This window comes from Hyaena hyaena, unplaced genomic scaffold, assembly GCF_003009895.1.
Source record: "Hyaena hyaena isolate Hyena2069 unplaced genomic scaffold, ASM300989v1 scaffold_0, whole genome shotgun sequence".
In the NCBI taxonomy this organism is placed as follows: domain Eukaryota; kingdom Metazoa; phylum Chordata; class Mammalia; order Carnivora; family Hyaenidae; genus Hyaena; species Hyaena hyaena.
In genome coordinates, this window is record NW_024080632.1 from 5,432,840 (window position 1) to 5,456,148 (window position 23,309).

Sequence of the window (23,309 nt, forward strand, 5' to 3'; positions counted from 1 at the left end):
CCCCCGGGTCCCCGCAGTGCCAGCAGCCAGGGACATGACCAAGAGGGGCCAGCAGAACGACAGAGCAAGTGGTCGTTTCCCAAGAGGAGCACGCTTTGCAGCTGGGTTCTCAAGCCCAGGAGCCGTTCTCTGGGGGATGGCATTCCAGGCAGGAGGCACAGCAGAAGCAAAGGCCCAGAGAACTGCTGTGCAGGCATGAAGGCAGCCCTGCACCCACCTGTAGAGGAAACTTGGAAAAAGAGTAGCATTTACAGGGTGATGTTTTTGAGTAGGCAATACATTTACATAGCTCAGAACTCAAAAAGGTTCATACTTAGGAAACTCCCTTCTCCCTCCCCAACTTGGCTTCCCAGTTCCCTTCCCCCAGGCAGCCTCCCTTCCCTTTACCTGTTTCTTTTTTTTTTTTTTAATATTTTTTATTTATTTCTAGGAGAGAGAGAGAGAGACAGCGTGAGCAGGGGAGGGTCAGAGAGAGAGGGAGATACAGACTCTGAAATTGGCTCCAGGCTCTGAGCTGGCAGTCAGCACAGAGCCCTACGCGGGGCTCGAACCCACGAACCACAAGATCATGACCCAAGCGAAAGTCGGACGCTTAACCGACTAAGCCACCCAGGCACCCCCCCTTTACCTGTTTCTAAGGTCTCCTTCTAGAGATCCATTCACAAGCCCATGAATGTATCTACTTTTACCCCTTTTTAAAACAAAAACTATAATATACTATACCCACCCTTCTGAGCCTTGTTTTTTCCACGTATATATCTTGGAACTCATTCCATATCTGGATAAAAGTAGTCCATCTGGTTTACTGCCATGTAGTATTGCACTACGTGGACCCCCTCTAACCCAGGGATGGCAGACTTTCTGTAAAGCGTCAGAGAGTAGATATGTTCAGGTTTGCAGGTCTGTCACAGCTATTTGACTTTGCTGTATGTGAAAGCATAGACAGTGTGCAAGCGAAGGAGTGCAGCTGTGTACTGGAAAGACTTAATTTACAAAACAGGCATCAGGCTGCGCTCTGCCCACCCACGGTCTAACCAGTCCCCCTGTTGATGAAGATTTATGGTATTTCTAGTCTTTAGCCATCATCATCAGTACCACAGTGAACACCCTCACACAGATATCTTTTCACACGTGCATGAGCCAGTACATAGGGTAAATTCTTAGAAGTGAAATTACTGGGCTAAGGACCTGTGGGTTTTTATTTGCAGATGTGTCCAAACTGCCCCCTCCCACCCCCATGAGGTTGTACCAATTTACACTCCCTGTAGCAAGTTAAAAGAGGGCCTGTTTCCTTATAGCCTCACCAGTATTGTGTGTCATCAAACTTTAGGATCTTTGCCCATAAGCTTGAGAACAAAGCTCTTAGAGTAGTTTGAATAGGAAACAAATTTTTTTAATTCTTTTTTTAATGTGTGTGGGGGTTTTTTGTTGTTTTTTTTTTTGTTTTTTTGTTTTTTGTTTTGTTTTGTTTTATTTTGAGAGAGAGAGACACAGAGTATGAGCGGGGAGGGGCAGAGAGAGAGGGAGACACAGAATCTGAAGCAGGCTCCAGGCTCTGAGCTGTCAGCACAGAGCTCTACACGGGGCTCGAACTCATGAACTGTGAGATCATGACCTGAGCTGAAGTCGACCGCTTAACCAACTCAACCACCCAGGTGCCCCAGAAACAATTTTTTAAAAATCTGTATTAATATTATCCAGAATGTGAACAAGAGTGTTCTGGAGCATAGCAGATCGATATTACTACTGACATAGTAATAACCATGCCGGTTTGCCCCAGTTCTTCCCCCTGAGGTGACAAGACTCAGATACCATCCTGCATGCACCAGAGTTTGTACTGTGGGCAAGGAACCCCCGCCTGTGACTCTGGGTCGTTATATAAGAGAGGGCCTTTCTGAGAGAGGGAGAAAACCATCTCCCAAGTGTCACACTGAGCAGAAGGGCCAGGATCCTGGGTTTTCACATGTGGAATGCAAATACTTCTCTCCAGGGGAAGACAAGACTAGCAACTTTCTGGTAACTTTAAACCCAGCTTTACAACCCAGGGGATGTGTCCGTGACACATATGTGTCGTGGTCTCTTCCCCCACTGAAATGTTAACACATGCTTTCACAGAGGTAAATCTCTCTGCCGGTCTCCCTGGCTAATCAGTCACGAACTGACTTACAGGCTTGCCATTTTGCCCACGTCCTAAATTTCAGTCATATTTGCTTGGAAAGCCAAACTGTGCAGAAACATAAAAGTATTTCTCTACAGCCCCACATACCCAAAACCTTTGCCAAAACAAACTGACTTGAACCATTTCTGGAACAAGGCAAGATATCAGTAAGTAAATGAACAAATCAGTTAAAAAAATAAATTAACAAAATATGAACGCAGATGTGTGTGGGTCTCCATATGCATATAGTAGGCATAGCATCTTGATTGCCAAGGTCAGCATGTAAGTCAACCACAATCAGTGTAACCTGTATCGCCAGCTGAGGGAAAAAATACAGTCACAGCTTTTAATTTTAATAAAGTTAACCAATTATTGACATATTCATGTGTGTCAACCACCTGGCTAAGATACCTAATGAGCTGTATTTTACCAGATCACTTACTTCGCAAAACAACCCCAGAAGGCAGCTACTTTTATCATCCCCATTTTACAAACAGGGAAACTGAGGCTGGGCAGATGAAGTCTTTTGCCCAGGGTCACACAACCAGGGAGTGACAACGTGCAGATTTCTCTCTAAAGCCACAAGGCTACATTGTTAACATTTGGAGACTTCCGTCCAAGCTTTCTTTCTTAGAAATTTTTGAGGAGTTAAGATGTACCATAGACCCAGGTCAGTAAATTGGCATTCTGATTTAGATGTATTTCAAAACACCTTTGCAGTAGATGTATTTCATTGCCCCCATTTCACAGGAGGAAAGCTGAGACCCAGGGAGGGGAAGAGACTTGCCCAGGGTCCTGCCACAGCCCATGGGCTGGGAGGCCGCCTCTGCAGACCCCCCACTCCATCCAGGCCCCATTCCACGCTAGGTGGCATGGGAGCTGGAAACAAACGCCAGCCCTGCCTGAGGCATGTGGAGCCATGGAGAGGGCCGGGGTGGGATCCAGTATGGCCCCCTCACCTGTTAACCGTGCTTTCTCTCACTCTCCTCCCCAGCGAGCTGAGGCTGCCCAGCGGGAGGTAGAAAGTCTTCGAGAACAACTCGCCTCAGTCAACAGCTCTATCCGCCTGGCCTGCTGCTCCCCCCAGGGACCCAGTGGGGTAAGGATGGTGGGGGAGTCAGAGGGAAAGGTTGAGGAAAGCCATGTTGGTGAGTATGAATGTGTGGATGACATCTGGTGGGTCAGTCATGTGCATCTGTGTAAAATCACGCACGTGAATGTATATGGATACAGTGGGCATAGCATCTTAGTTGCCAAGGTCAATGCATAGTTGACTGTAATTACTATGACTTGCTTCACCAGCTGATGGTCAAAATACATCCAGAGCTCTTTTCAAGCACAAGCTTCCATATGTGATTAATAGGAAGTCCTGCATCTTCCTTTGGAGGCCATTCTTTACTCCAAATTGTCCAAGAATGCCAGCAACTTACTCAGGCCAAAGACACCATTTCCATTGCCAGGTGCCTGGCAAGAATGGGTGGGAGGGGGAGCTGGAGCTATTGAGTAGCAGTGCGGTTTGGCGGTTGCCACCAGGTGTCACCATTGACCCCTGTTTTTCGTTCCTACCAGACCACAGTGGGACCACTTAACCAATTGCTCCTCTGCCAGAAAGCCTTGGGTTTCTTCTGTAAGCTGGTCCACCTTCTTTCCAGATCTCTGCATACCAAGGGACTAAATTTCCGATTCCTTACATAGTAACGGGTCTGCTCCGGGGTGATTTGCAGTCCCCATCCATGAACCTGAAGCGGCCAGCATGATTTTCACTTCACCCGACACCCTGGTAACATAGACCAGTGTGCCTGTGTATGTCTTTCTGTTTAAAGATTGGAATATATCTCCATGAACATGTGTCACTATGAATGTGTATGTCTGTTGGTGGCCTTTGGGCAACTAACTGTATCCTTCATCTAACTGTGCCTCAGTTTTCTCATCTGTACAAGTAAGACCTGCCTTATATATCTATTGAGAGGATTAATTGTAACGTACCTAAAATAGTGCTTAGCTTATAGTTTCTGCTCAGTGAATATTTGATGCTGCTAGTAGTAGTAGTAGTAGTAGTAGTAGTAGTAGTAGTAGTAGGTTGTCCCATGTGATCTCTGAGCGCATACATGACTTTGCGTGTCGCCATGACATGTCCACTGAGCACATCTCTTTGACACCTGGGTATTTCTGTGTGTCTGCACATCAGCAGGAGGTCCACGTGTCAGTGTGTGCTGTGTCTGTAGGTGTGTCCCCTGCGCCTGTGCCCCAGGAGGCAGTGTGTATATGGCAGTGTGCCTCGATATCTGTACGACGCAGAGTGAGCACAGGAGAGGCTGAGGGCAGGAGAGCCCATGAGGACACCCTAGAAAGAATTTGCCAGTGGTTCTTAATTAACCCCTGTGGGACCCTGCAAATGCCTGTGCTAATCAGCCACAGGGAATTTTGCTGGTTTGGAGGGAGTTTTTCTGAGCACAACAGTGGCGCTCAATGCTAATTAATTTAATGTGTTAATGGCATCCGCTTCCTGTTTTAATTGGCATTTATCTCCCTGGAAGAATAGCCAGTATTTGTAGTGGTAGGTTGTGTTTTCTGTTTTGCTTTGTTTTTTTGTAACACTTCTTAGATTCATTTGTAACTGAGCTCACCGAGCTCAGGACTGGCCCGGCTTCAGGCCCTCTCAAACATCAGCCTCTTCACCTTTTTCCAGGACAAAGGGGCCATTTCCCAAAATCTGGAGGAGCGATGGGGCTTGGGGCTGAGGGGAGTAGCTACAGGGTCTCAGGTGCAGCCCTGAGGGTCTGCCTGAAATGGAGGGGAAACATCTCTCTAGGATAGGACCTGTGCCCAGTATAGAAACCTAAACCTCTATCTGTGAGGCAGCCTCTGCTGGGAATACCCAATCCCCACCACTTCCTCAGGACTAGTTCCTTTTTTTTTTTTTGGTCCCTTTTAACAAATATTTTCTAAAGTATTATATATATAGGGAGAAATGTGCTTATCATAAGTGTATATAGCATGTTGAATTTTTCAGAGATGCTATACCCTGAAGCCAGTTCAACAAATAGAACATTCCCAGCACCCAGAATGTCCCCCTGTGTCCCCATCTGGATGCTAGTCCCCAAGGGGAGCCACTCTCCTGATTTATAACAGCACAGCTGGGCTTTGCCTGTTTTTGTTATCTGATATTAATTAGGTCACACACACACACACACACACACACACACACACACACACACACAGTTTGGTGTCTCGCTTCTTTCACTTCATTCTATATCTGAGAGAGTGGTTCGTGCTGGTGTTAGTAGTTGTAGATTATCCATTTTCAATGCTGTATAGTGTTCCATTGTGTGGATGTACCACAGCCTGTTCATCCATTCTCTGGTTGGAGGGCACTTGGAGCCCAAGTTTGGGCTGTTACAGAGAGGACTGATATGAACATTCATCCTGGGGTCACATGTGCTTCTTGGTGCACGGATGTCTGCTTTTCCCTACACACTTACCAAGCAGAAGCACACATATCTGCCCTTGGTGAATGCTGCCAAGTAATCTACCAAATCACTAACTTGTTCTTGAACTTCATCACAGTTTAGAACCATCTTCCTCCAGAAAACCTTCCCTGCCCACTGCCCCTCAGTTTGAGTAATAGAGGGAAGGCATCCGGGTGGGTAGGACTGGCCTGAGCAAAGGCTCGGAGGTAAGAGGAGGAAAGCCAGAGCCCATTAGGAGGAGCTGAGTCACTCAGCGGTGTGCGGCGCGGGGGCCAGGCCATAGATGGATTTCCGGTTTTGTTTGGGATTCGGGGGTGGGGGAGCCAGCCCTGCAGCCCCCTGCCCCACACCTCTCAGCCCCTCAAAGCCCCACTTTGTCCTCAGGATAAGGTGAACTTCGCGCTATGCTCAGGTCCCCGGCTTGAGGCTGCCCTGGCCTCCAAGGATCGGGAGATCCTGCGGCTGCTGAAGGACGTGCAGCACCTCCAGAACTCTCTGCAGGAACTGGAGGAGACCTCTGCCAACCAGATCGCCGACCTGGAACGGCAGCTCACGGCCAAGTCCGAAGCCATCGAGGTAGGCCTTGGGAGAGGAGGCGTGCAGCTGGGGTACCAGCAAGGCATCCCCAGGCAGAACGACATGGACCAACCTTAAACCATCTTTATTTTCTCCTCTAGAAGCTGGAAGAGAAGCTCCAGGCGCAGTCTGACTATGAAGAAATTAAAACAGAGCTGAGGTACTGTGTGGAGTGAGGCTCCCCACAACCCCAGCCCTCTACCTTGGCAATGAGGGGCCCTTGGCAAAGTTCATGATATTCGTCCCTCCCACCACACCCCACTTTGTGATACCCTTGTCTCCTCTCCATGGCACTTTGGGAATCAAACCTTAACCATGTATGGTTCTTTGGCATCAAGAGCCACTTGTAGAAGAGCACGCAGGGTAGCCTGTGGTCGGGGCTGTAGGTGGTGAGGGATGATGCCTTCAGCAGGTCGGCTGGGGCCCGCGTGGGAGTTGGTTCATGCAGCGCCCCTCCAGGTACCGCTGGAGCCAGTTCCCAGGCCTGCTCCTCAAGGCCTGTTGCTGCCCTGAGTCCAGAGTTATGTAGGGTCCACGGGGTGGGGCAGTTGCTCTCAGTCGGGGAAGATGAGCTAGAGGAAGTATCTCTCAAGACCTCTCCCCAAGCCCGGGGACCGTGGCTGGCTTTGGACTCTCTCCACTTTCTCTGGCAGCATCCTGAAAGCCATGAAGCTGGCCTCTAGCACCTGCACCCTCCCCCAGGTGAGTGTTCCCGCCCTGGCCCCACAGCGCAAGCTGACCTTGAGAGCCGTCTGCCCACCATGCCCTCTCAGCCCGGCTTCTTGTCTCCTCAGGGCATGTCCAAGCCCGAAGACTCATTGCTCATGGCAAAGGAGGCCTTCTTCCCCACGCAGAAATTCCTTCTGGAAAAGCCTGGTCTTCTGACCAGCCCTGGTAGGGGAGGCAGGATGCTCGTGGGGCCAGGGGGCCGGGGTGGGGGCTGCTTGTGGGCCTCTGGCCTTCTCCGCGTCCACAGACCACTGCCGCCCATGCACCAGGAGAGTAACAGAGAAAGGGGTGCACACTGAGCGAGCACCTGCTGTGTGCCTGGCGCTGAGCTGGGTGACCCCCATGGCTAAGCCAGCTGGCAGTGTCTGCACAATGTCACACTTACCTTCCTTACCAGCTCACTCAGGCCTTCCCAAGGCCCCCCAAGGCTCCACTCATCCCCAGTCCTTGATGGGCAGCAGGAAGAGGTCACAGGGCGCAAGGAGGGCATTCATACTGCAGCCCCGCTCTCTCCCCAAGTCACCTTCTCAGCCCTTCTCCCCACACAGTGGCTCCGTGACCTTACAGCCCTATGGCCCCAGCCAAGACTCTCTGGGCTGCCTCTGTTTCCTCATCTGTAAAATGGGGTCAATAATGGATCCACTTTGTGGGTGCTGTTCACATGGGGAGCGCAAACACACAGGATGTACAGGACGAGGAGGGCTGGCTGGAAGGCAGGCAGGCACCGGCAGTGGGTATCCTGCTGAGGAGGGCATTGACCTGAACTCCCCACCTCGGGACCCCAGAACTGGAATGTGGGCCAGGCCTGCACAGATGGGGATTTGAGGATCAGAAGGGGAGCTCTTAGTACTGCTGGACGCCTATAGCACTTCTCTCCCCTCCCTCGCCTGCCCTCTCCTCCCCTCTTCCTCTCCCTAAATTCCTCACTCATGTTTGTGTCCTTCTGTCCTACGCCGTCTCTCTGCCTCTCACCCTCTATCTCTGTCTCTGTGCTCTTCTGTCGCTTTCTGCCTTTCACTCTGGCTCTGCCTCACGCCTCTCACCATGTCTCCCTGTGCGTCCTGGTTTCTTTCTTTCTTATTTCTGTCTGTCTCTCTGTTTCCCTATCTCTGTTCCCTGGTGTCGCTCTCTGGGTGCCACGCTCGTGATTCCTTTCCCTGTCTCTCTCTCTCCCCGCCCCCTCTGTCCCTGTCCCCCCATCACTGTCCACTCCTGTCTTCCTCTCTGTCTCTCCTCTTTTCCTCCGTCTGTCTCTCTTGGCCTTCTAGAGGAGGACCCTTCCGAGGACGATTCCATCAAGGACTCCCTGGGCACAGAGCAGTCCTACCCATCACCTCCACAGCTTCCGCCACCACCAGGGCCCGAAGACCCCCTGTCCCCCAGCCCTGGGCAGCCCCTGCTGGGCCCTGGCCTGGGCCCTGATGGCCCAAGGACTTTCTCATTGTCCCCCTTCCCCAGTCTGGCTTCTGGGGACAGACTGGCAGGGGACACGCTGCTGTCCAAACATATGATGCCCCCGGCCACCTTCAAGGGGGAGGCGGGCGGCGTGCTGGTGTTCCCCCCAGCCTTCTATGGCACCAAGCCGCCCACGGCCCCTGCCACCCCAGCTCCTGGCCCCGAGCCGCCCGGAGCCCCTGAGCCTGGAGACGGGGGTGGGGGCGGCACAGCTGGGGCAGGGGCCGGAACCGAGGAGGAGCAGCTGGACACGGCGGAGATTGCATTCCAGGTGAAGGAGCAGCTACTCAAACACAACATTGGCCAGCGGGTGTTTGGCCACTATGTGCTGGGGCTGTCACAGGGCTCGGTCAGTGAGATCCTGGCCCGGCCCAAGCCCTGGCGCAAGCTCACGGTGAAGGGCAAGGAGCCCTTCATCAAGATGAAGCAGTTCCTGTCGGATGAGCAGAACGTGCTGGCTCTGAGGACCATCCAGGTGCGGCAGCGAGGTGAGGGCCCGTCCTGAGGTGCAGCGGCTCAGGCCCACCCCCCACAGCACACCCAGGGCCAAGGGTGTCAGAGCCTAGGTCTGCCACCTCCCAGCCGTGTCACCTGGGGCAAGTGACTTTGCCCCTCTGTGCCTCGGTTTTCCCCCTTTGTAAAATAAGGAAATATATCCTTGTTCCCTTCCTGGGGCCTTTGGCTACCCCTTGCTCCCCACATGGCCCTGATGGGACAGCTCAGGCCGATCACTGTGGGGAAGCGGCTGGGCCCAGGAGCTGCCCTGGCGGCTAGGCAGTTCCTGAAGACCTGCAAGCCTCAGGTCACCCATCTGTGAGATGGCCTGGGTTCCCGCTAGCCTTGCCAGACTTGATTTTTAGGGTAATCCATGTGAATGGCCCAAGCTTTGACCTCATAAACACCTAAGTTTGGGTTCCAGCTCTGCCATTCACCCACTGGATGACCTGCCTCCGTTTCCCCATCTGTCCCCATCTGTCAGCCTCCTGTGAGGGCTAAATGAGTATAAATTACTCAGTACAGCCCCTGGAACGTAGTCACTGTTTAAGAACTGTTAGCTATGGTGCTGGCAACCATCATTGCTATCATATTATTATTATTATTAATATTAATTCAAGTCAGAACCATTTGTAGGCCCAGTTTGTTACACAGACTGGCTAAGCAGTGGTCTTGCCTCACGCACTCAAGGTCTGGCCCTCACTCTCCCAGCCCTGGCCCTGGAGTGCCTGAGGGAGGAGGGGACCAGCCCTTCACCCCGCCCAGCTCTAGAGACTGACCCCCAGCATGCACGTCCCCCTGACAGACGCCCCCTTGCCTCCCCCAGGCAGCATTACCCCAAGAATCCGCACACCAGAGACAGGCTCGGATGACGCCATCAAGAGCATCCTGGAACAGGCCAAGAAGGAGATCGAGTCCCAGAAAGGGGGTGAGTATGAGTGTGACCGCAGGAGGCAAGGCCTGAGGCCTCCAGGGCCTGCCCTGATCAGGAGGTAAGGCCTTGTCTGCCTTCACCCACCACAGCAAGGATTCTGAGCAGGTCAGAACCTCCTTGCCAAGCAAGCTCTGGGCCTGGAAAGCACCGGGTCCATGTTGGTACGGGAGCCATGAGCCATGTGTGACTATATCCGTTCAAATTACTTAAAGTTAGGGGCGTCTGGGTAGCAGAGTCAGTTAAGCAGCCGACTTCAGTTCAGGTCATGATCTCACGGTTTATGAGTTTGAGCCCCACGTCAGGCTCTGTGCTGACAGCTCAGAGCCTGGAGCCTTCTTTGGATCTTGTGTCTCCCTCTCTCTCTGACCCTCCCCTGCACATACTGTTTCTCTCTGTCTCAATAATAAATAAAACATTTTAAAAAATTACTTCAAGTTAAATAAACTTACAACTTCAGTTCTTCAGCCTCACTGGCCATATTGCAAGGTGACAAATGGCAGCCGTAAGGGACAGCCCAGTGACTGCTGCAGCACTGGTCTGGATCGTCCAGATGTCCTCAACTTTGAGGAGACACAGTGAGCACTAATCACACAGGAACCTGTCAAGTACAATGCTCTAAGCCTCACCCTCCCTCTTGCGCCGCCTCCACTCTCTAGTTCCCAAGGAGACCCTGTTCTCCTGGCTTCCTCCTGTCTCCCAGACTGCACCTGCTACACTTTCCCAGGAGCCCTGTGTTAGTCTCCTCACGCTACAGCCACAAACTCAGTGGCTAAAAACAACACAATTTATTCTCTCACAGTCCCGCAGGCCACAGGCTCACAGTCAGCCTCACTGGGTGAGTCAGGGTGTCGGCAGGGCTCCATTTCCTCTGGAGGCTCCAGGGAGAATCTGTTTCCTTCCCTGCTCAGGCTTCCAGAGGCACCCACGTTTCTGCTGCATGGCCCTCCTGCGTCCTCCAAGCCAGCCTCACAGCACCTTGCTCTGTCTCTGACGCCCCTGCCTCCTCCCCCAAGCACCCTTGTAATGATGTGGGGCCCACCCAAAGAGCCCAGGATCCTCTCCCAGCTCAAGACCCTTAACTTACTCACATCTGCAGAATCCCCTTTGCTATGTGAAGTAACAGTCCGGGTCCCAGGGGCTGGGATGTGAATACCTTTGGGAGACCTTCAGTTAGCCTATCATAGTGTACTTTCTCTGTCAGCCCCTCGAGCGCAGGGTGCCCCCCAGGCCCTCTGACTTGTGTCTAATGTCTCTTAGGTGAGTCAGGCCACTCCTGGAAGTTCCAACAACAGCCAAAACATCCCATGTCCAGGACCACACCTCTCTCGAGAGTTCTGGAGTCATGGCCAGCTGCGGGCTGGGAATGTCCACCAGGGTCCCCCGCGGGCATCGAAGAGTCAGTGTGTCTGAGACGGAACTCACTCTCTGCCCTTACACCCTCTCTCCCTCCCTGAACCCAGCTGCTCAGGCCTCGGAACCTGTCACAGATGGTACCTGACACGCATGTGGGGTGAGAGGCTGTCCTGGACTGCCACCATCATGTCGGTGTCACTACTCAGATTGCTTCCACGGCTCCTCCCCATTGCCCTCAAGATAAACATCCCAGCTCCTTGGGGTGCCTGGGTGGCTCAGTCAGATGAGCATTCAATTCTTGGTTTCAGCTCAGGTCATGATCTCAGAGTCGTGGGATCAAGCCCTGTGTCCCCATGGTGGGCTCACACTGTGTGTGGAGCCTGCTTGAGATTCTTCCTCTCCCCCTCTGCCCTTCTCTCCTACTTGCAGGCGCTCTTTCTTTAAAATAAAATTTGTTTTAATTTAAAAATTCCAGCTCAACAAGGCCTACAGGCCCTGTGGTCTTGACTCCTCCTGACCCCCAATCCCTCTTGAATGAAATGCTTATAGCCATGTCCAATCTCATGCTATTCCCTATGCCCCTAATGCCATCCTCACCCCCAGCCAACTCCTGATCACACTTCACAGCTCAACTCAAAAGTCACTTCATCCGGGAAGCCCCCCACCTCAATCCAGGGGGAATGGATGCTGACCCTCCTTGGATCTCCTGTAATGACCTATATTGCTTAGTGCAATGGAGCCTGACCTGGCTGCAAATTTTGGCTCTGCTGTTTATTAGCTGTGTGACCTTGGAAAAGTTACTTAGCCTCTCTGTTCCTCCATTTTATTATATTTAAAATAGGCACAGTGTTAGTACTCCTTTCCTCATGTTGTGTTAGGATCTTGTGTGCGATCAGGCCTGGCAAGCACTCAACCTGGGAGCCTGGCATGTAGACGGTGCCCCTGAAAATCCAGCCATCATCATAGTTAACATCATCATTATTTTTATCTCTTTTGTTGCATTTGTTCGTGTTACAAATGCCTCTGCTGATATGTCTGTCCCTTCTCTCAGTCTGAGGGGTTTTTGCAGCCAGCGACCAACCTGCATCCCTGCACCCAGCACTGGGTAGCCCAACAAAGTGTGGACTTGCTGACTTTGAACCTGACCCTGGCTTCCACCCTCCCACTTTGTGTTGTCTGCTGCCCCCTGGTGGCAGTTCAGAGCAAGTGTGTGGATTCCCACGCCTCTTATCGCAGCTGGAGAGCCAAGGGCCCTCCTTCCTGCCTGGTCCCTGGGAGGGGCAGAGGACGCTTAGCCTGCCACGAGCTACACTGCCCCATCCAGATAATCCACTGAGGCCCAACTATGTACACCTTAGCTTCTTCCTTCTTGATCAGCTCTTGTGGCAAGAGAGGCAGTCATTCAGTAAACATTGGTTAAGCACCTACTGCATACTGGACACAGGTTACAGCTGTGAACAAGACACAATATTGGAGTGAAAAGAACCATGAGAAAAAGACTAATTGAAGTCTCCCACTAAACAACAGGACAGCTGAGACCAGAGAGGGAGAGACGTACTCACAGTTACCCAGGTCTCCTGACTCCCTGTACAGTGCTCTCCCATGGGGATGGGAGGATCAGAAACAACACTCGAGAGAGCACAGAGATTAAAAAGGCAATGTCATGGCAGAGTGGGCCAGCCAGGGGCACTCCACGCAGGGCCTGTGAAGAGGTAGCAAGGGAAGAAGTGGCCAGTGACTGCCCCATGCCCCTGACAAGAGTGAAAGCGACTAGGGGCACCTGGGCGGCTCAGTCAGTTAAGCGTCTGACTTCAGCTCAGGTCATGATCTCATGGTTCATGAGTTCGAGCCCTGCGTCAAGCTCTGTGCTGACAGCCAGCTCAGAGCCTGGAGCCTGTTTCGGATTCTGTATCTCCCTCCCTCTCTCACCCTCCCCTGCTCACGCTGTCTCTCTCACTCTCTCAGAAATAAATAAAACAGTAAAAAAATAAATAAATAAANAATAAAACAGTAAAAAAAAAAAAAAAAAAAAAAAAGAGTGAAAGCAACTAGCAGCCCCCCAGGCTCCCCAGGGAGGAAATGAATATGACTGATTGCTGACCCGAGAGTTCTACTCTGGCAATTGAGGGAAGTATCCAGGATGGGGACAGAGGTTTATATAGAAGCTATTCCTTTGTCGTTGTTCACAACTGTGACAAACTGGAAACAACCTAACTGCCCAGCAGTCGGGGTTTAGGTAAATAAAGCAGAGAATATGCCTTCAAGTGGCATAGGCAACCATGAGAGATAGAACTTCTAATCATAAGACAAAATACTCCTGTTGATACCAGGAGGGGACAAACCAGGCTACACTCCCACATCAAGTATGATCACCCCACGCATGAAAGTAGAAGGGAGCCCAAAGAAATACCTGAGGATATTTCCTATGGTTACCCTTGAGAGAGAGATCAAGAGGATTTTCCTTTTCATCTTAACTTTTGCTCTCTTCACTCTCCGCAATAGGCATGCAGTACTCTTTTATTTTAATTGAGGCAAAGCTTGCTAGCCATTTTAAAGTGAACGATTCCATGGCATTTAGTATATTCACAAAGTTGGGCAGCCACCACTGGATAGTATTCCACTGTGTGATCACGTCACTACCCATTATCCCTTCTGTTCTTCATGGGCATTTTGTTCATGCCATTACTTTGCTGTTAGAATAAGTGAAGCAGCTTCTTTTATGTACTGAAGTGTTTTCCTTGTCTTTGACATTTGCATACATGTCTTAGCACATTTAAAAGACAGGTCTTTTTTTATATTGCATTTTCCCCATAAGCACTTTCTCTGCATATGCTAAAATCTCACTGTCTACCTGGTTTTAGTGGCTGTCTAATATTCTGCCATACAGATGGGTCATAATTTATCCCACCTCTGATTGTTGTACACAGAAGTTGGTTCAACATTTGGCGTCATAAACACAGGCATATATCTTTTTAGTGCAATTCATTTTATTGCGCTTTATAGATTTTGCTCTTGTTTTAAACTGAAGGTTTGTGGCAACCCTATGTCAGGCAAGTCTATTGGCTCCATTTTTTCAGCATTTACTCACTTGGTGTCTCTGTGTGACATTTGGGCAATTCTCTCAGTATCTAAATGCTTCCGTTACTACTCTATTTGTTATGATCATCTGTGGTCGGCGATTATGACCTGCTGAAAGCTCAGGTGATGGTTGGCATTTTTTAGCAGTGAAATATTTTTTAGTTCAGGTATGGACGTTGGGGGTTTTTTGAGCCATGATGCAGACCAAATAGACTACAGTGCAGCATAAACATAATTTTTGGTTACACTGGGAAACCAAAAATTTCATGACTGGTTTTATTGCAGTATTTCCACAGCATCTCCAAAGTATACTTACGCTGACACTGTGAACGCCTTTGCCCTTCAAACCATGCCCCTGACCGTGGGCCTCTGGCCACCCTGTCCTCCCCCCCACAGGTGAGTCCAAGAACCCCACAGCCCCACTGAGCATCGCCAATGGCGCAGCCCCCGCCAGCACCTCGGAAGATGCCATCAAGAACATTCTGGAACAAGCCCGCCGCGAGATGCAGGCGCAGCAGCAGGCCCTGCTGGAGATGGAGGCAGGCCCCCGGGGCCGCTCCGTGCCTCCCTCGCCCCCAGAGCGGCCGTCGCTGGCCGCCGTGAGCCAGAACGGGCCTCCAGCCTACGTCAAGCAGGAGGACAGCAGTGGTGGCGGCGGCGGCGGTGGGGGAACCAGCAGCAGCTCCACACAGACATCGCTCACGGTCTTGTCTCCCGCCGCCTTCGTGCAGAGCATCATCCGGAAGGTCAAGTCGGAGATTGGAGACGCCGGCTACTTCGACCACCACTGGGCCTCGGACCGTGGCCTGCTCAGCCGCCCCTACGCCTCTGTCTCGCCCTCCCTCTCCTCCTCCTCCTCCGGCTACTCTGGACAGCCCAACGGGCGGGCCTGGCCCCGGGGGGACGAGGTCCCCACAGCCCCCGAGGACGAAGCAGCGGGGGGCGAGGATGAGCCCCCCAGGGTGGGCGAGCTGAAGGCCGAAGGGGGCGTCCCTGAGGCAGGCAGCGGGGGGCGGCTGGCCTACTACCCCGCATACGTGCCCCGCACGCTGAAGCCCACGGTGCCGCCCTTGACCCCCGAGCAGTACGAGCTTTACATGTACCGAGAGGTGGACACGCTGGAGCTGACCCGTCAGGTCAAGGAGAAGCTAGCCAAGAATGGGATCTGCCAGAGGATCTTCGGGGAGAAGGTGAAGATAGTGGGGCCCATGGGACCTGGGGAGGGAGGACCAGCTGAGGACCCACCCCCCAGCGTTCATGGTCTTGAGAAGAAAGGGTGTCTGTATAAACAGGAACAAGGCAAAAACAGAATTCAAACCCAGGTCTGCGTGACCCCAAACCTTTTTTCCTGCATCCGCTTGTCCCTGGGTCCTGTGGGAAGGGAGGGCTGGGCTGACATTCAGTTCTGTGGTTGTTAAAGCAGTGAAATGCTTCCATCCGGTTAGGAATAGCCACTTGACTCTCCTCCTCCAGAATCCTCTGTTCCTCCTGATGGTCCAGCCACTAAAGGGTTAAGGCTCTGCCCAGCCAGTGTTTCCCTGCAATACCAGTGGTTAAGTAGTTTATAACCTCACCTCTGCCCTTGGCAGAGGAGCAGGTAGCCAGGTGAGCTGAAAGGAAGAGGAATGACCTCAATGGAAGGTGCCTCTTCCTAGAAGAGGGGGCTTTTGAGGGGGCTTAAACTCAAAAAGTATTCTTGCACGTAGGTATATCTGGAAGGGCACTGCAGATGGGGGACGAGGGGGTGGGGTGGCGGGGGATGGGACAGGCACACAACAGGCACCTGGGAATGAAGAACAAATCAAGGCAGCCCTGGCCCCCCAGGGCATCAGAGTGAACCGTGGGCCCTAAGCGTCCTGCGGAGAGGGAGGGAGGGAGTGGCCGGGGTCCCAGGGCTCTGTCTCCTAACCTTCCTGCTCCTCCCGTCCCCAGGTGCTGGGCCTGTCACAGGGCAGTGTGAGCGACATGCTGTCCAGGCCAAAGCCGTGGAGCAAGCTGACACAGAAGGGGCGGGAGCCCTTCATCCGTATGCAGCTGTGGCTCTCGGACCAGCTCGGCCAGGCCATCAGCCAGCAGCCCAGCGCCTCTCAGGGTGAGTGTGTTGGGGACGCTCTCGTGGGATGCTGCCAGCCCCGGAACCACCGTGACTTCTGTCTGGCCGACTGCACTGTGCTCCTAGATGGTCTCCCTGCTTTTCATCCTTCCCTCAACCAGAGGGATGCTGTCAGTTGGTGGTTTTAAACTCTAGGTGGCACCTCAATGCCTAGAGCAAGTGGAGAAAATTCCTTGCCTGCAGAGCCGCCCTCCCATCCCCTGACCAGAATCACTGGTTGATCTCTTGTTCCAAGTAATCCAGCATTCAGCCTCAGAATCCTTGGCAGAGACATTAATGATGCACAGGCGAGGTGGAGTCTGAACGTTGCCTGAGTGAGGAAACTGAGGCTCAGAGAGTTGCCCAAAGTCACAAAGCCAAAATGGAAGGATGGAGTCAGGGGAGGGACTCTAGAAAGCTCAGGCTCCCTCCGCCATGATGAGCAATGGGCAGGTCAGTCAGAGTCCCGGTGAAGCACAGGGATCAACAAGAAGACTACCATAATGTCAGGCAACAGAATCATCCCAGGGATTGGTGTTTATTTTAGAAGTTCATGTCCACAAAACAAGACTGCACATTGTTGTAGCATTGGCTACAAGCCTATAGATTAAAATGTCAAAAAGAGGGGTGCCTGGCTGTCTCCATCAGTAGATCATGTAACTCTCCATTTCAGGGTCGTGAGTTCACGCCCCATGCTGGGTGTGGAGCTTACTTAAACACCTGGGTGGCTCAGTCAGTTAAGCATCTAACTCTTGATTTCGGCTCAGGTCATGATCTTGTGGTTTGTGGGATTGAGCCCTGCACTGGGACACTCAAACAACTGAGCCGCCCAGGCGCCCTGTTGCTCTTTGTCTTTAAAACAGACATAGAGAGGGGGCGCCCGGGCGGCTCAGTTGGTTAAGCGTCTGACTCTTGGTTTTGACTGAGGTCATGATCTTGCAGTTTGTGGGTTCGAGCCCTGCATTGGGCTCTGTGCTAACGGCACAGAGCCCGCTGGGGATTCCCTCCCTCTCTGCCCCTCCTGTGCTCGCTTGCTTGCTCTCTCTCTCTCTCTCTCTCAAAAATACCTAAACATTAAAAAAAATTTTTTAATAAAAACAGGGGGATTTGAAGCAAATAACAGAGTGTTAACATCTATTCGGGTCATGGACCCAGGGAAGGGAAGGAGGATTTACATTTTCTTTTTTGTATATTTCTAGACTTTGAAATATTTTATAATTAAAATTTTTAATTGAAAAACCCTGCTGCGCCAGGCCATTGTAAGAACCACTGCAACGGTCCTAATAGCCGCTGCCGTTTGTCATACGCAGCTGAGCGCTTACGGTGCTTTCATCTTTAGTCCTCACATTAGTCTTGACGGGAGGGACTATTTGTCACTCCTACTTTACAAAAGAAGAAATGGAGGGTCTGAGGAGTACAGTGATTTGCCCAAGGTCACCTGTTGGTTAGTGGAAGAGCTAAGATTAGAACGCAGGGCAATGGCCATTAGGGTCCACAAGAGTGTCTACCCCAGAGCCCATACCTGTGAAAGAGTTCCCATCCTTGTCCTTGTGTTGTGTTGTGTTGTATTTTAATTAATTTTCTTATCATGGTAAAATTGATAAAAAAAATTTACCATTTGAATCACTTTTAATGTGTACAGTTCAGTGGCATTTATTACATTCACAACTTTTTACAGCCACCACCTCTACCTAGTTCCAGGACATTCTCATCACCCCAGAAAGAACCCTGTGCCCATGAAACAGCCACGCCCACTCACCCCTCCCCCACCGTAACTGCGAATCTGATTCCTGTCGTATGGATTTGCCTCTTCTGAATATTCCTATCAATGGAATCATGCAATATGTGGCTTTTTGCACTGGCTTTCACTTAGCCTGTGGTTTCAAGGTACATCCATGCTGTAGCATGTGTCGGTACTTCATTCCTTTTTACGGCCAAATAATATTTCCTTTAGACCACCTTTTGGCTATTGTGAATAACACTGCTATGTATACTCATGTGCATGTTTTTGAACACCTGTTTTTGATTCCTTTGGCTATATACCCCTGAGTGGAATTTCTGGGTCATATGATTATTTTTTAATAAAGTTTATTTATTTTGAGAGAGAGTACACACTCACCTGTGCACATGGCAGAAAGAGAGTGAGAAAGAATACCAAGCAGGCTCCATGCTGTCAGTACAGAACCTCATGTGAGGCTCAAACTCACAAATGGTGAGATCATGCCCTGAGCCAAAATCAACAGTGAGACACTTAGCCAACTGAGCCACCCAGGTGCCCTGGTCATATGAAAATTCTGTGTTTAACTTAGGAACTTCTAAGCTGTTTTCCATAGCGACGACACCATTTCCATCCTGACAGCAATGTCGGGGAAGGGGTTCCTATAGCTCCACCTCCTCCCCAACACCTGCTATTCTCCTGGTTTGACTGGAGCCATCCCAGTGGGTGTGAATTGGCATCTCATTGCAGTTTTGATTTGCATTTCCTATGTGTCTAATTGTTTTGGTTTTTAAAAATGTCTTTGTTGCGTAAGGATAGAATTAGGCACAGACAACCCAGCATGGTGCTCCTAGTGGAGGAAACAGGACAAGCAAAGGCGAGGAGGAAGGATCATCCAGACAGGGAAGGGAGTGAGGTCCAGTGAGCATGAACGCCTTGTCCCCTGTCCCTCCGCAGACCAGGCAGCCAGGGCCCAGGTTCATGGAAGCAGAGATGTAAGCGGTAGCTGCTGGCTTGGGGGGCAGGGGGCTGATCCAACCAGGGCCCCCACAGCCACCACCCATCCACAGAGCGGCAGGAGAGGGGTCCACTGCCCACAAGGTGCCACAGCGTCCAGCCATAGGCTTGAGTATGAACCTGTCCCACCCCCCATTTTGTCCTTGGCCCGGGAGTTGGGGCCGAGCTGGATGCCAAAGGAAGGTTCCAAAGCATGGCGTCCCCACACCAGCCGCCTGTCACAAAACCTGGCTCGCCTTCAGCGATGCCCACAATGGCGGACGTGGGTACAGACAACGGCCACTTGTGTCTGAGGCTTCTCAGAATTCTCTGGCAGTTGAGGAAGCCCTGCTCCCCCCACATGGTCTCTGACTTTCCTCCAAGTCTCTCCATGTCATTCTTCTGTCCTTCTCCCTTGTCTTTCTGGCTGCCTTTCTTACTGTGTCTCTTTGTCCCAGTCTCTCTCCCCACATCGCCTTCTTTCCTTGTCCCTGTCTCCCACTCCTCCGTCACTCATCCCTCCTTCCCTCTCTCCCTCACTGTCTCTTCACTGTGAGCAACTGTTTGCGCAGGACACGGGACTTTCTGTACGACAACTAGGAAAGTCCTGGGCAGACAGGTCACCTGCTCTCCCCACTCTGCCCTGCTCCAGAGCCTCTGCTCAAGCCCCAGCCAACCTGACTGTCCAGCCTCTCAGTGCTTTATATTTAGCGTGTTCCTCCTGATAGGGTTGATTTCTGAATCTTTCAATAATTTTGTCGGAAGCAGTCCTGGAAGTCAGAGTAGTCAGAAGAGGCCAACGTTCTGCCTGGGGGCTGGCTGGTTTCAGCCTCATCATCTGGGTTGCCCTCCGTCTTCTCATCCCGCTCCCTCTCTGGCTGGAAAGCTGGCCCTTTAGGTAGGGATGCAGGTTTCCCAAGAGGTAGATGCCTTCAAAGACCTTAGATTCTCCTCCACCGGAGCCCAACCCATCTCCCATGGCAGCCACAGAAGGACTCTTGAAACAGCCTCTGGCTTCCCCAGCCTGGCCCTTCCCCACCAGCTCTGCGTCTGGATGCACCAGCCACCTGGATGACCAGGATCACCCTGATTTGGGGAAGGCAGGGAACAGTAGTGTCCTTCCACGTCCACGGATATGGGCTGCCGGACCCACAGGGCTCTGATGTCACTACTCAGAACTTGGAGGCTTCACTTTGCCCCTTACAGGGATAAGCAGAGGTCCTGACTCAGATTTATCCATTCAACAGTCTTCTGCCCAACACCTCCTTCTTACCCAGGCTCCAGACTCACCCCCGACTAACACGTGGTCCCTGCCTTCCAGGGGCCTGCTTGGATGAGAGGACGGTGATTCAGGGACCGGGCGTTAGCAAGGTCATCATCAAAGACACCCAACGTGTCTTCCACATGGCTTTTCTAATATATATTCACACAAATGTCTTTTGATGAATGAAAACTGTGGCTTACAAACTCACTTTTTAAAATATGCCATTGTACTGTGGACATCCTTTTAGCTTTACTGAATAAGTTTGACATATTAACATGGTGGGAGTTTAAACAATGATGATTTGGTGGTGATATGATATGCATGTGTATTGTAAAATGTTTACCACAGTAAAACCAGTTAACACATTCTTCACCTCCCATAGTTACCATTTTGTTGTTATGCTGGGAATAGTAAAGCCCCTCTCTCGCAGGCAGGGTCGAGCACATAATGCAGGATTGTTAACCACAGTCATCTTGCTGTACGTTAGATCCCCAGAACTTGCTCATCTTACACGGACGTCTTTTCATTACGTTATTGTTTTGTGTTTATTGCTTATTTTGAGAGAAAGAGGGCACAAGCAGGGGAGGGGCAGAGAGAGGGAGAGAGGATCCCAAGCAGGCTCGGTGCTGCCAGCACAGAGCCTGATGTGGGGCTCGATCCCACAGACTGTGGGATCATGTCCTGAGCTGAAATCAAGAGTCAGATGTTTAACCTACGGAGCCACCCAGGTGCCCCTCAGTACATTATTAACTGCTTTAGGAAATGACCATATTTTATTTTGCTAATCTCTGGTGGTTGAGCTTATAGGGGGTTGCCAACTAATTTTTTTACAACTTTTCATTTTTGAAGTAATTTCTGATTAACTGAAGAGTTGAAACAATAGAACACCAGAGTCTCTGTACCCCACAAACAAACTCACCAGTTGCTAATTTTGCCATATTTGCACTCTTTCTCTCCAGACCGTTTGAGATGTTAGTTGACAACACCCTGTCCCTTTACCCCTCAGTGCTTCAAAAAGTATTCCCCAAGAATGAGAAAGAAATGTGACAATGACACTATACTGTTAATGTAGCTCACTATCTATATTCAAGTTTCTTTGGTAGTCCCTATAATATCCTTCATGTAATTTTTTTAAGTAAATTCTACTCCCAACATGGGACTTGAACTCAACCCCAAGATCAAGAGTCTCATGCTCTACCGACTGAGCCAGCCGGGCACCCCATCCTTTATAAAATTTTGTTTCTCTCTGTCTAGGATCAGATCCAGGACTCCTTGTATTTAGTTGTTATGTCTCTTTAGTGTCTCAATTTGGACAATTCTTCTGCCTCTCTTTGTTTTCCGATTTTGACATTTTTGAAGCCAGTTATTCTATAAAGCGTCTCAAGTTCAGCTTTGTCCGAGAAACATCACACTTTTAGCAGAAATATCACACAAGTGCTGCTGTGTCCTTCTCAGTACATGGCATCAGGAGGCACCAATGTTGATTTGTCCTTTGATTAGTGATGTTAACTTTGGTCATTTGGTTAAGGTGATGTCTGCCAAGTATCTATACTGGAGAGTTAACTACTTTTCCCTTTGTAATTAATAAGTGTCTTGTAAAGAAATACCTAGAGATCATGTAAATACCCTACTCTTCATCGAACTTGTATCTGCTGGTATTTGCATCCAGGATGGTCCCTGCCTAAGATACTACTATTGTGGTTGCAAAATGGACTGTTGCCAACACTTGGCCCTAACAAACAAGCCACCCAAACCTGATGTGTCTGTTCCAAATGGCAGTAACTACCTTCTCTATCTCTCTGTGGCCCACAGCCAGTCCCGCGGAACCAAGGTCCTCACCATCCCCGCCCCCTAGCCCTACGGAGCTGGAGAGGAGCTCCCAGGAGCCCTTGAGCCTGGCACTGGAGGGCAGCAAGGAAAACCAGCAGCCGGAGGGACGCCCCAGCTCCTCGCTGGGGGGGAAGGTGTACTCAGGCAGCCAGGCCACGGGGGGCATCCAGGAGATCGTGGCCATGTCCCCCGAGCTGGACACATACTCCATCACCAAGAGAGTCAAAGAGGTCCTCACAGACAACAACCTAGGTACAGCGTGGTGGGAATCAAGGATTCTGCCTCCTGCCTTGATTGGCTCTTATTTACCTTAAGCAAAGGGTCCACACTGAGATCCCGGGGCCCAGGGTCCTGCCTGTAGGTGCCCATCAGCCCAGCTGTACCCAGGACTCCAACCCAGGTCAGGTCCCTAGAGTAGGACAAAAGGGAGGTGAGTGCAGATCTGATGTGACCTGAAATCCTCAGCCCACAGTGACAGAGAGGCTCTAGCACAGTCCTGACCCAGGGCTGAGCCCTTTGCCCTCTGGGGATACAGGGAAGAGACTGTTCTAGAACTCTTTCACTCTTTGGATCACAAACTCCTCTGAGTCTCCAGGGCAGCTCAGGCCCCTTTCCCAGAGGGGTGCACACGGACCCCAAATTGTTCACTGCAATTTCTATTATAAAAATAAAACATCTTCATTATTTTAAAATATCAAAGAGTACAGAAAAAAAAGTAAGCCAAAAAGTAAATAAAATTCCCCCAATCTCCCAATCACCCTCCACAGTTTTTATATCTTCAATACTTTCTGAAAACATACAAGAATACATGTATACCTGATTTCTTCATTTTTTTCTATGTAGCTGAATTTATATATGCACTGTCCTCTTCCTTGCTTTTTAGAAGTGAACGCTGTTTTGTGGACACGCTTCCACGTTAGAATGATCAGACCACCTGCAGTCATTTTCCCCGTTGCAGACTGTTTCAGGCCAGGGATGTCCCACACCTTTTACCCAATTGATGGGTATCTTGGTGATTTCCAGTATCCCGCTGCCTTTGAAACTACATCCGTGTGCACCTCTGTGCCTTTGAGCGGGTGCAGCTGGTGGATAGATCCCAGGCAGTGGAATCACTGGATCAGAGAATAGAACATTGAAATTTTGATAGTATCTGTCAAATTAC

The 23,309-nt window shown here is 50.9% G+C and overlaps 1 protein-coding gene across 1 annotated transcript in view; it reads left to right on the forward strand.

Annotated features, from left to right (window-relative positions):
* Window positions 1–23,309, forward strand: part of CUX2 (cut like homeobox 2) — a 260,307-nt gene that overhangs the window by 230,718 nt on the left and 6,280 nt on the right. Inside the window, exons 11-20 of the mRNA XM_039220192.1 lie at window positions 3,153–3,257; window positions 6,013–6,204; window positions 6,306–6,364; window positions 6,858–6,906; window positions 6,999–7,098; window positions 8,202–8,876; window positions 9,710–9,811; window positions 14,645–15,438; window positions 16,181–16,340; window positions 22,130–22,399. Coding sequence (XP_039076123.1) covers window positions 3,153–3,257; window positions 6,013–6,204; window positions 6,306–6,364; window positions 6,858–6,906; window positions 6,999–7,098; window positions 8,202–8,876; window positions 9,710–9,811; window positions 14,645–15,438; window positions 16,181–16,340; window positions 22,130–22,399 — 2,506 coding nt within the window. The remainder of the gene's footprint in view (window positions 1–3,152; window positions 3,258–6,012; window positions 6,205–6,305; window positions 6,365–6,857; window positions 6,907–6,998; window positions 7,099–8,201; window positions 8,877–9,709; window positions 9,812–14,644; window positions 15,439–16,180; window positions 16,341–22,129; window positions 22,400–23,309) is intronic.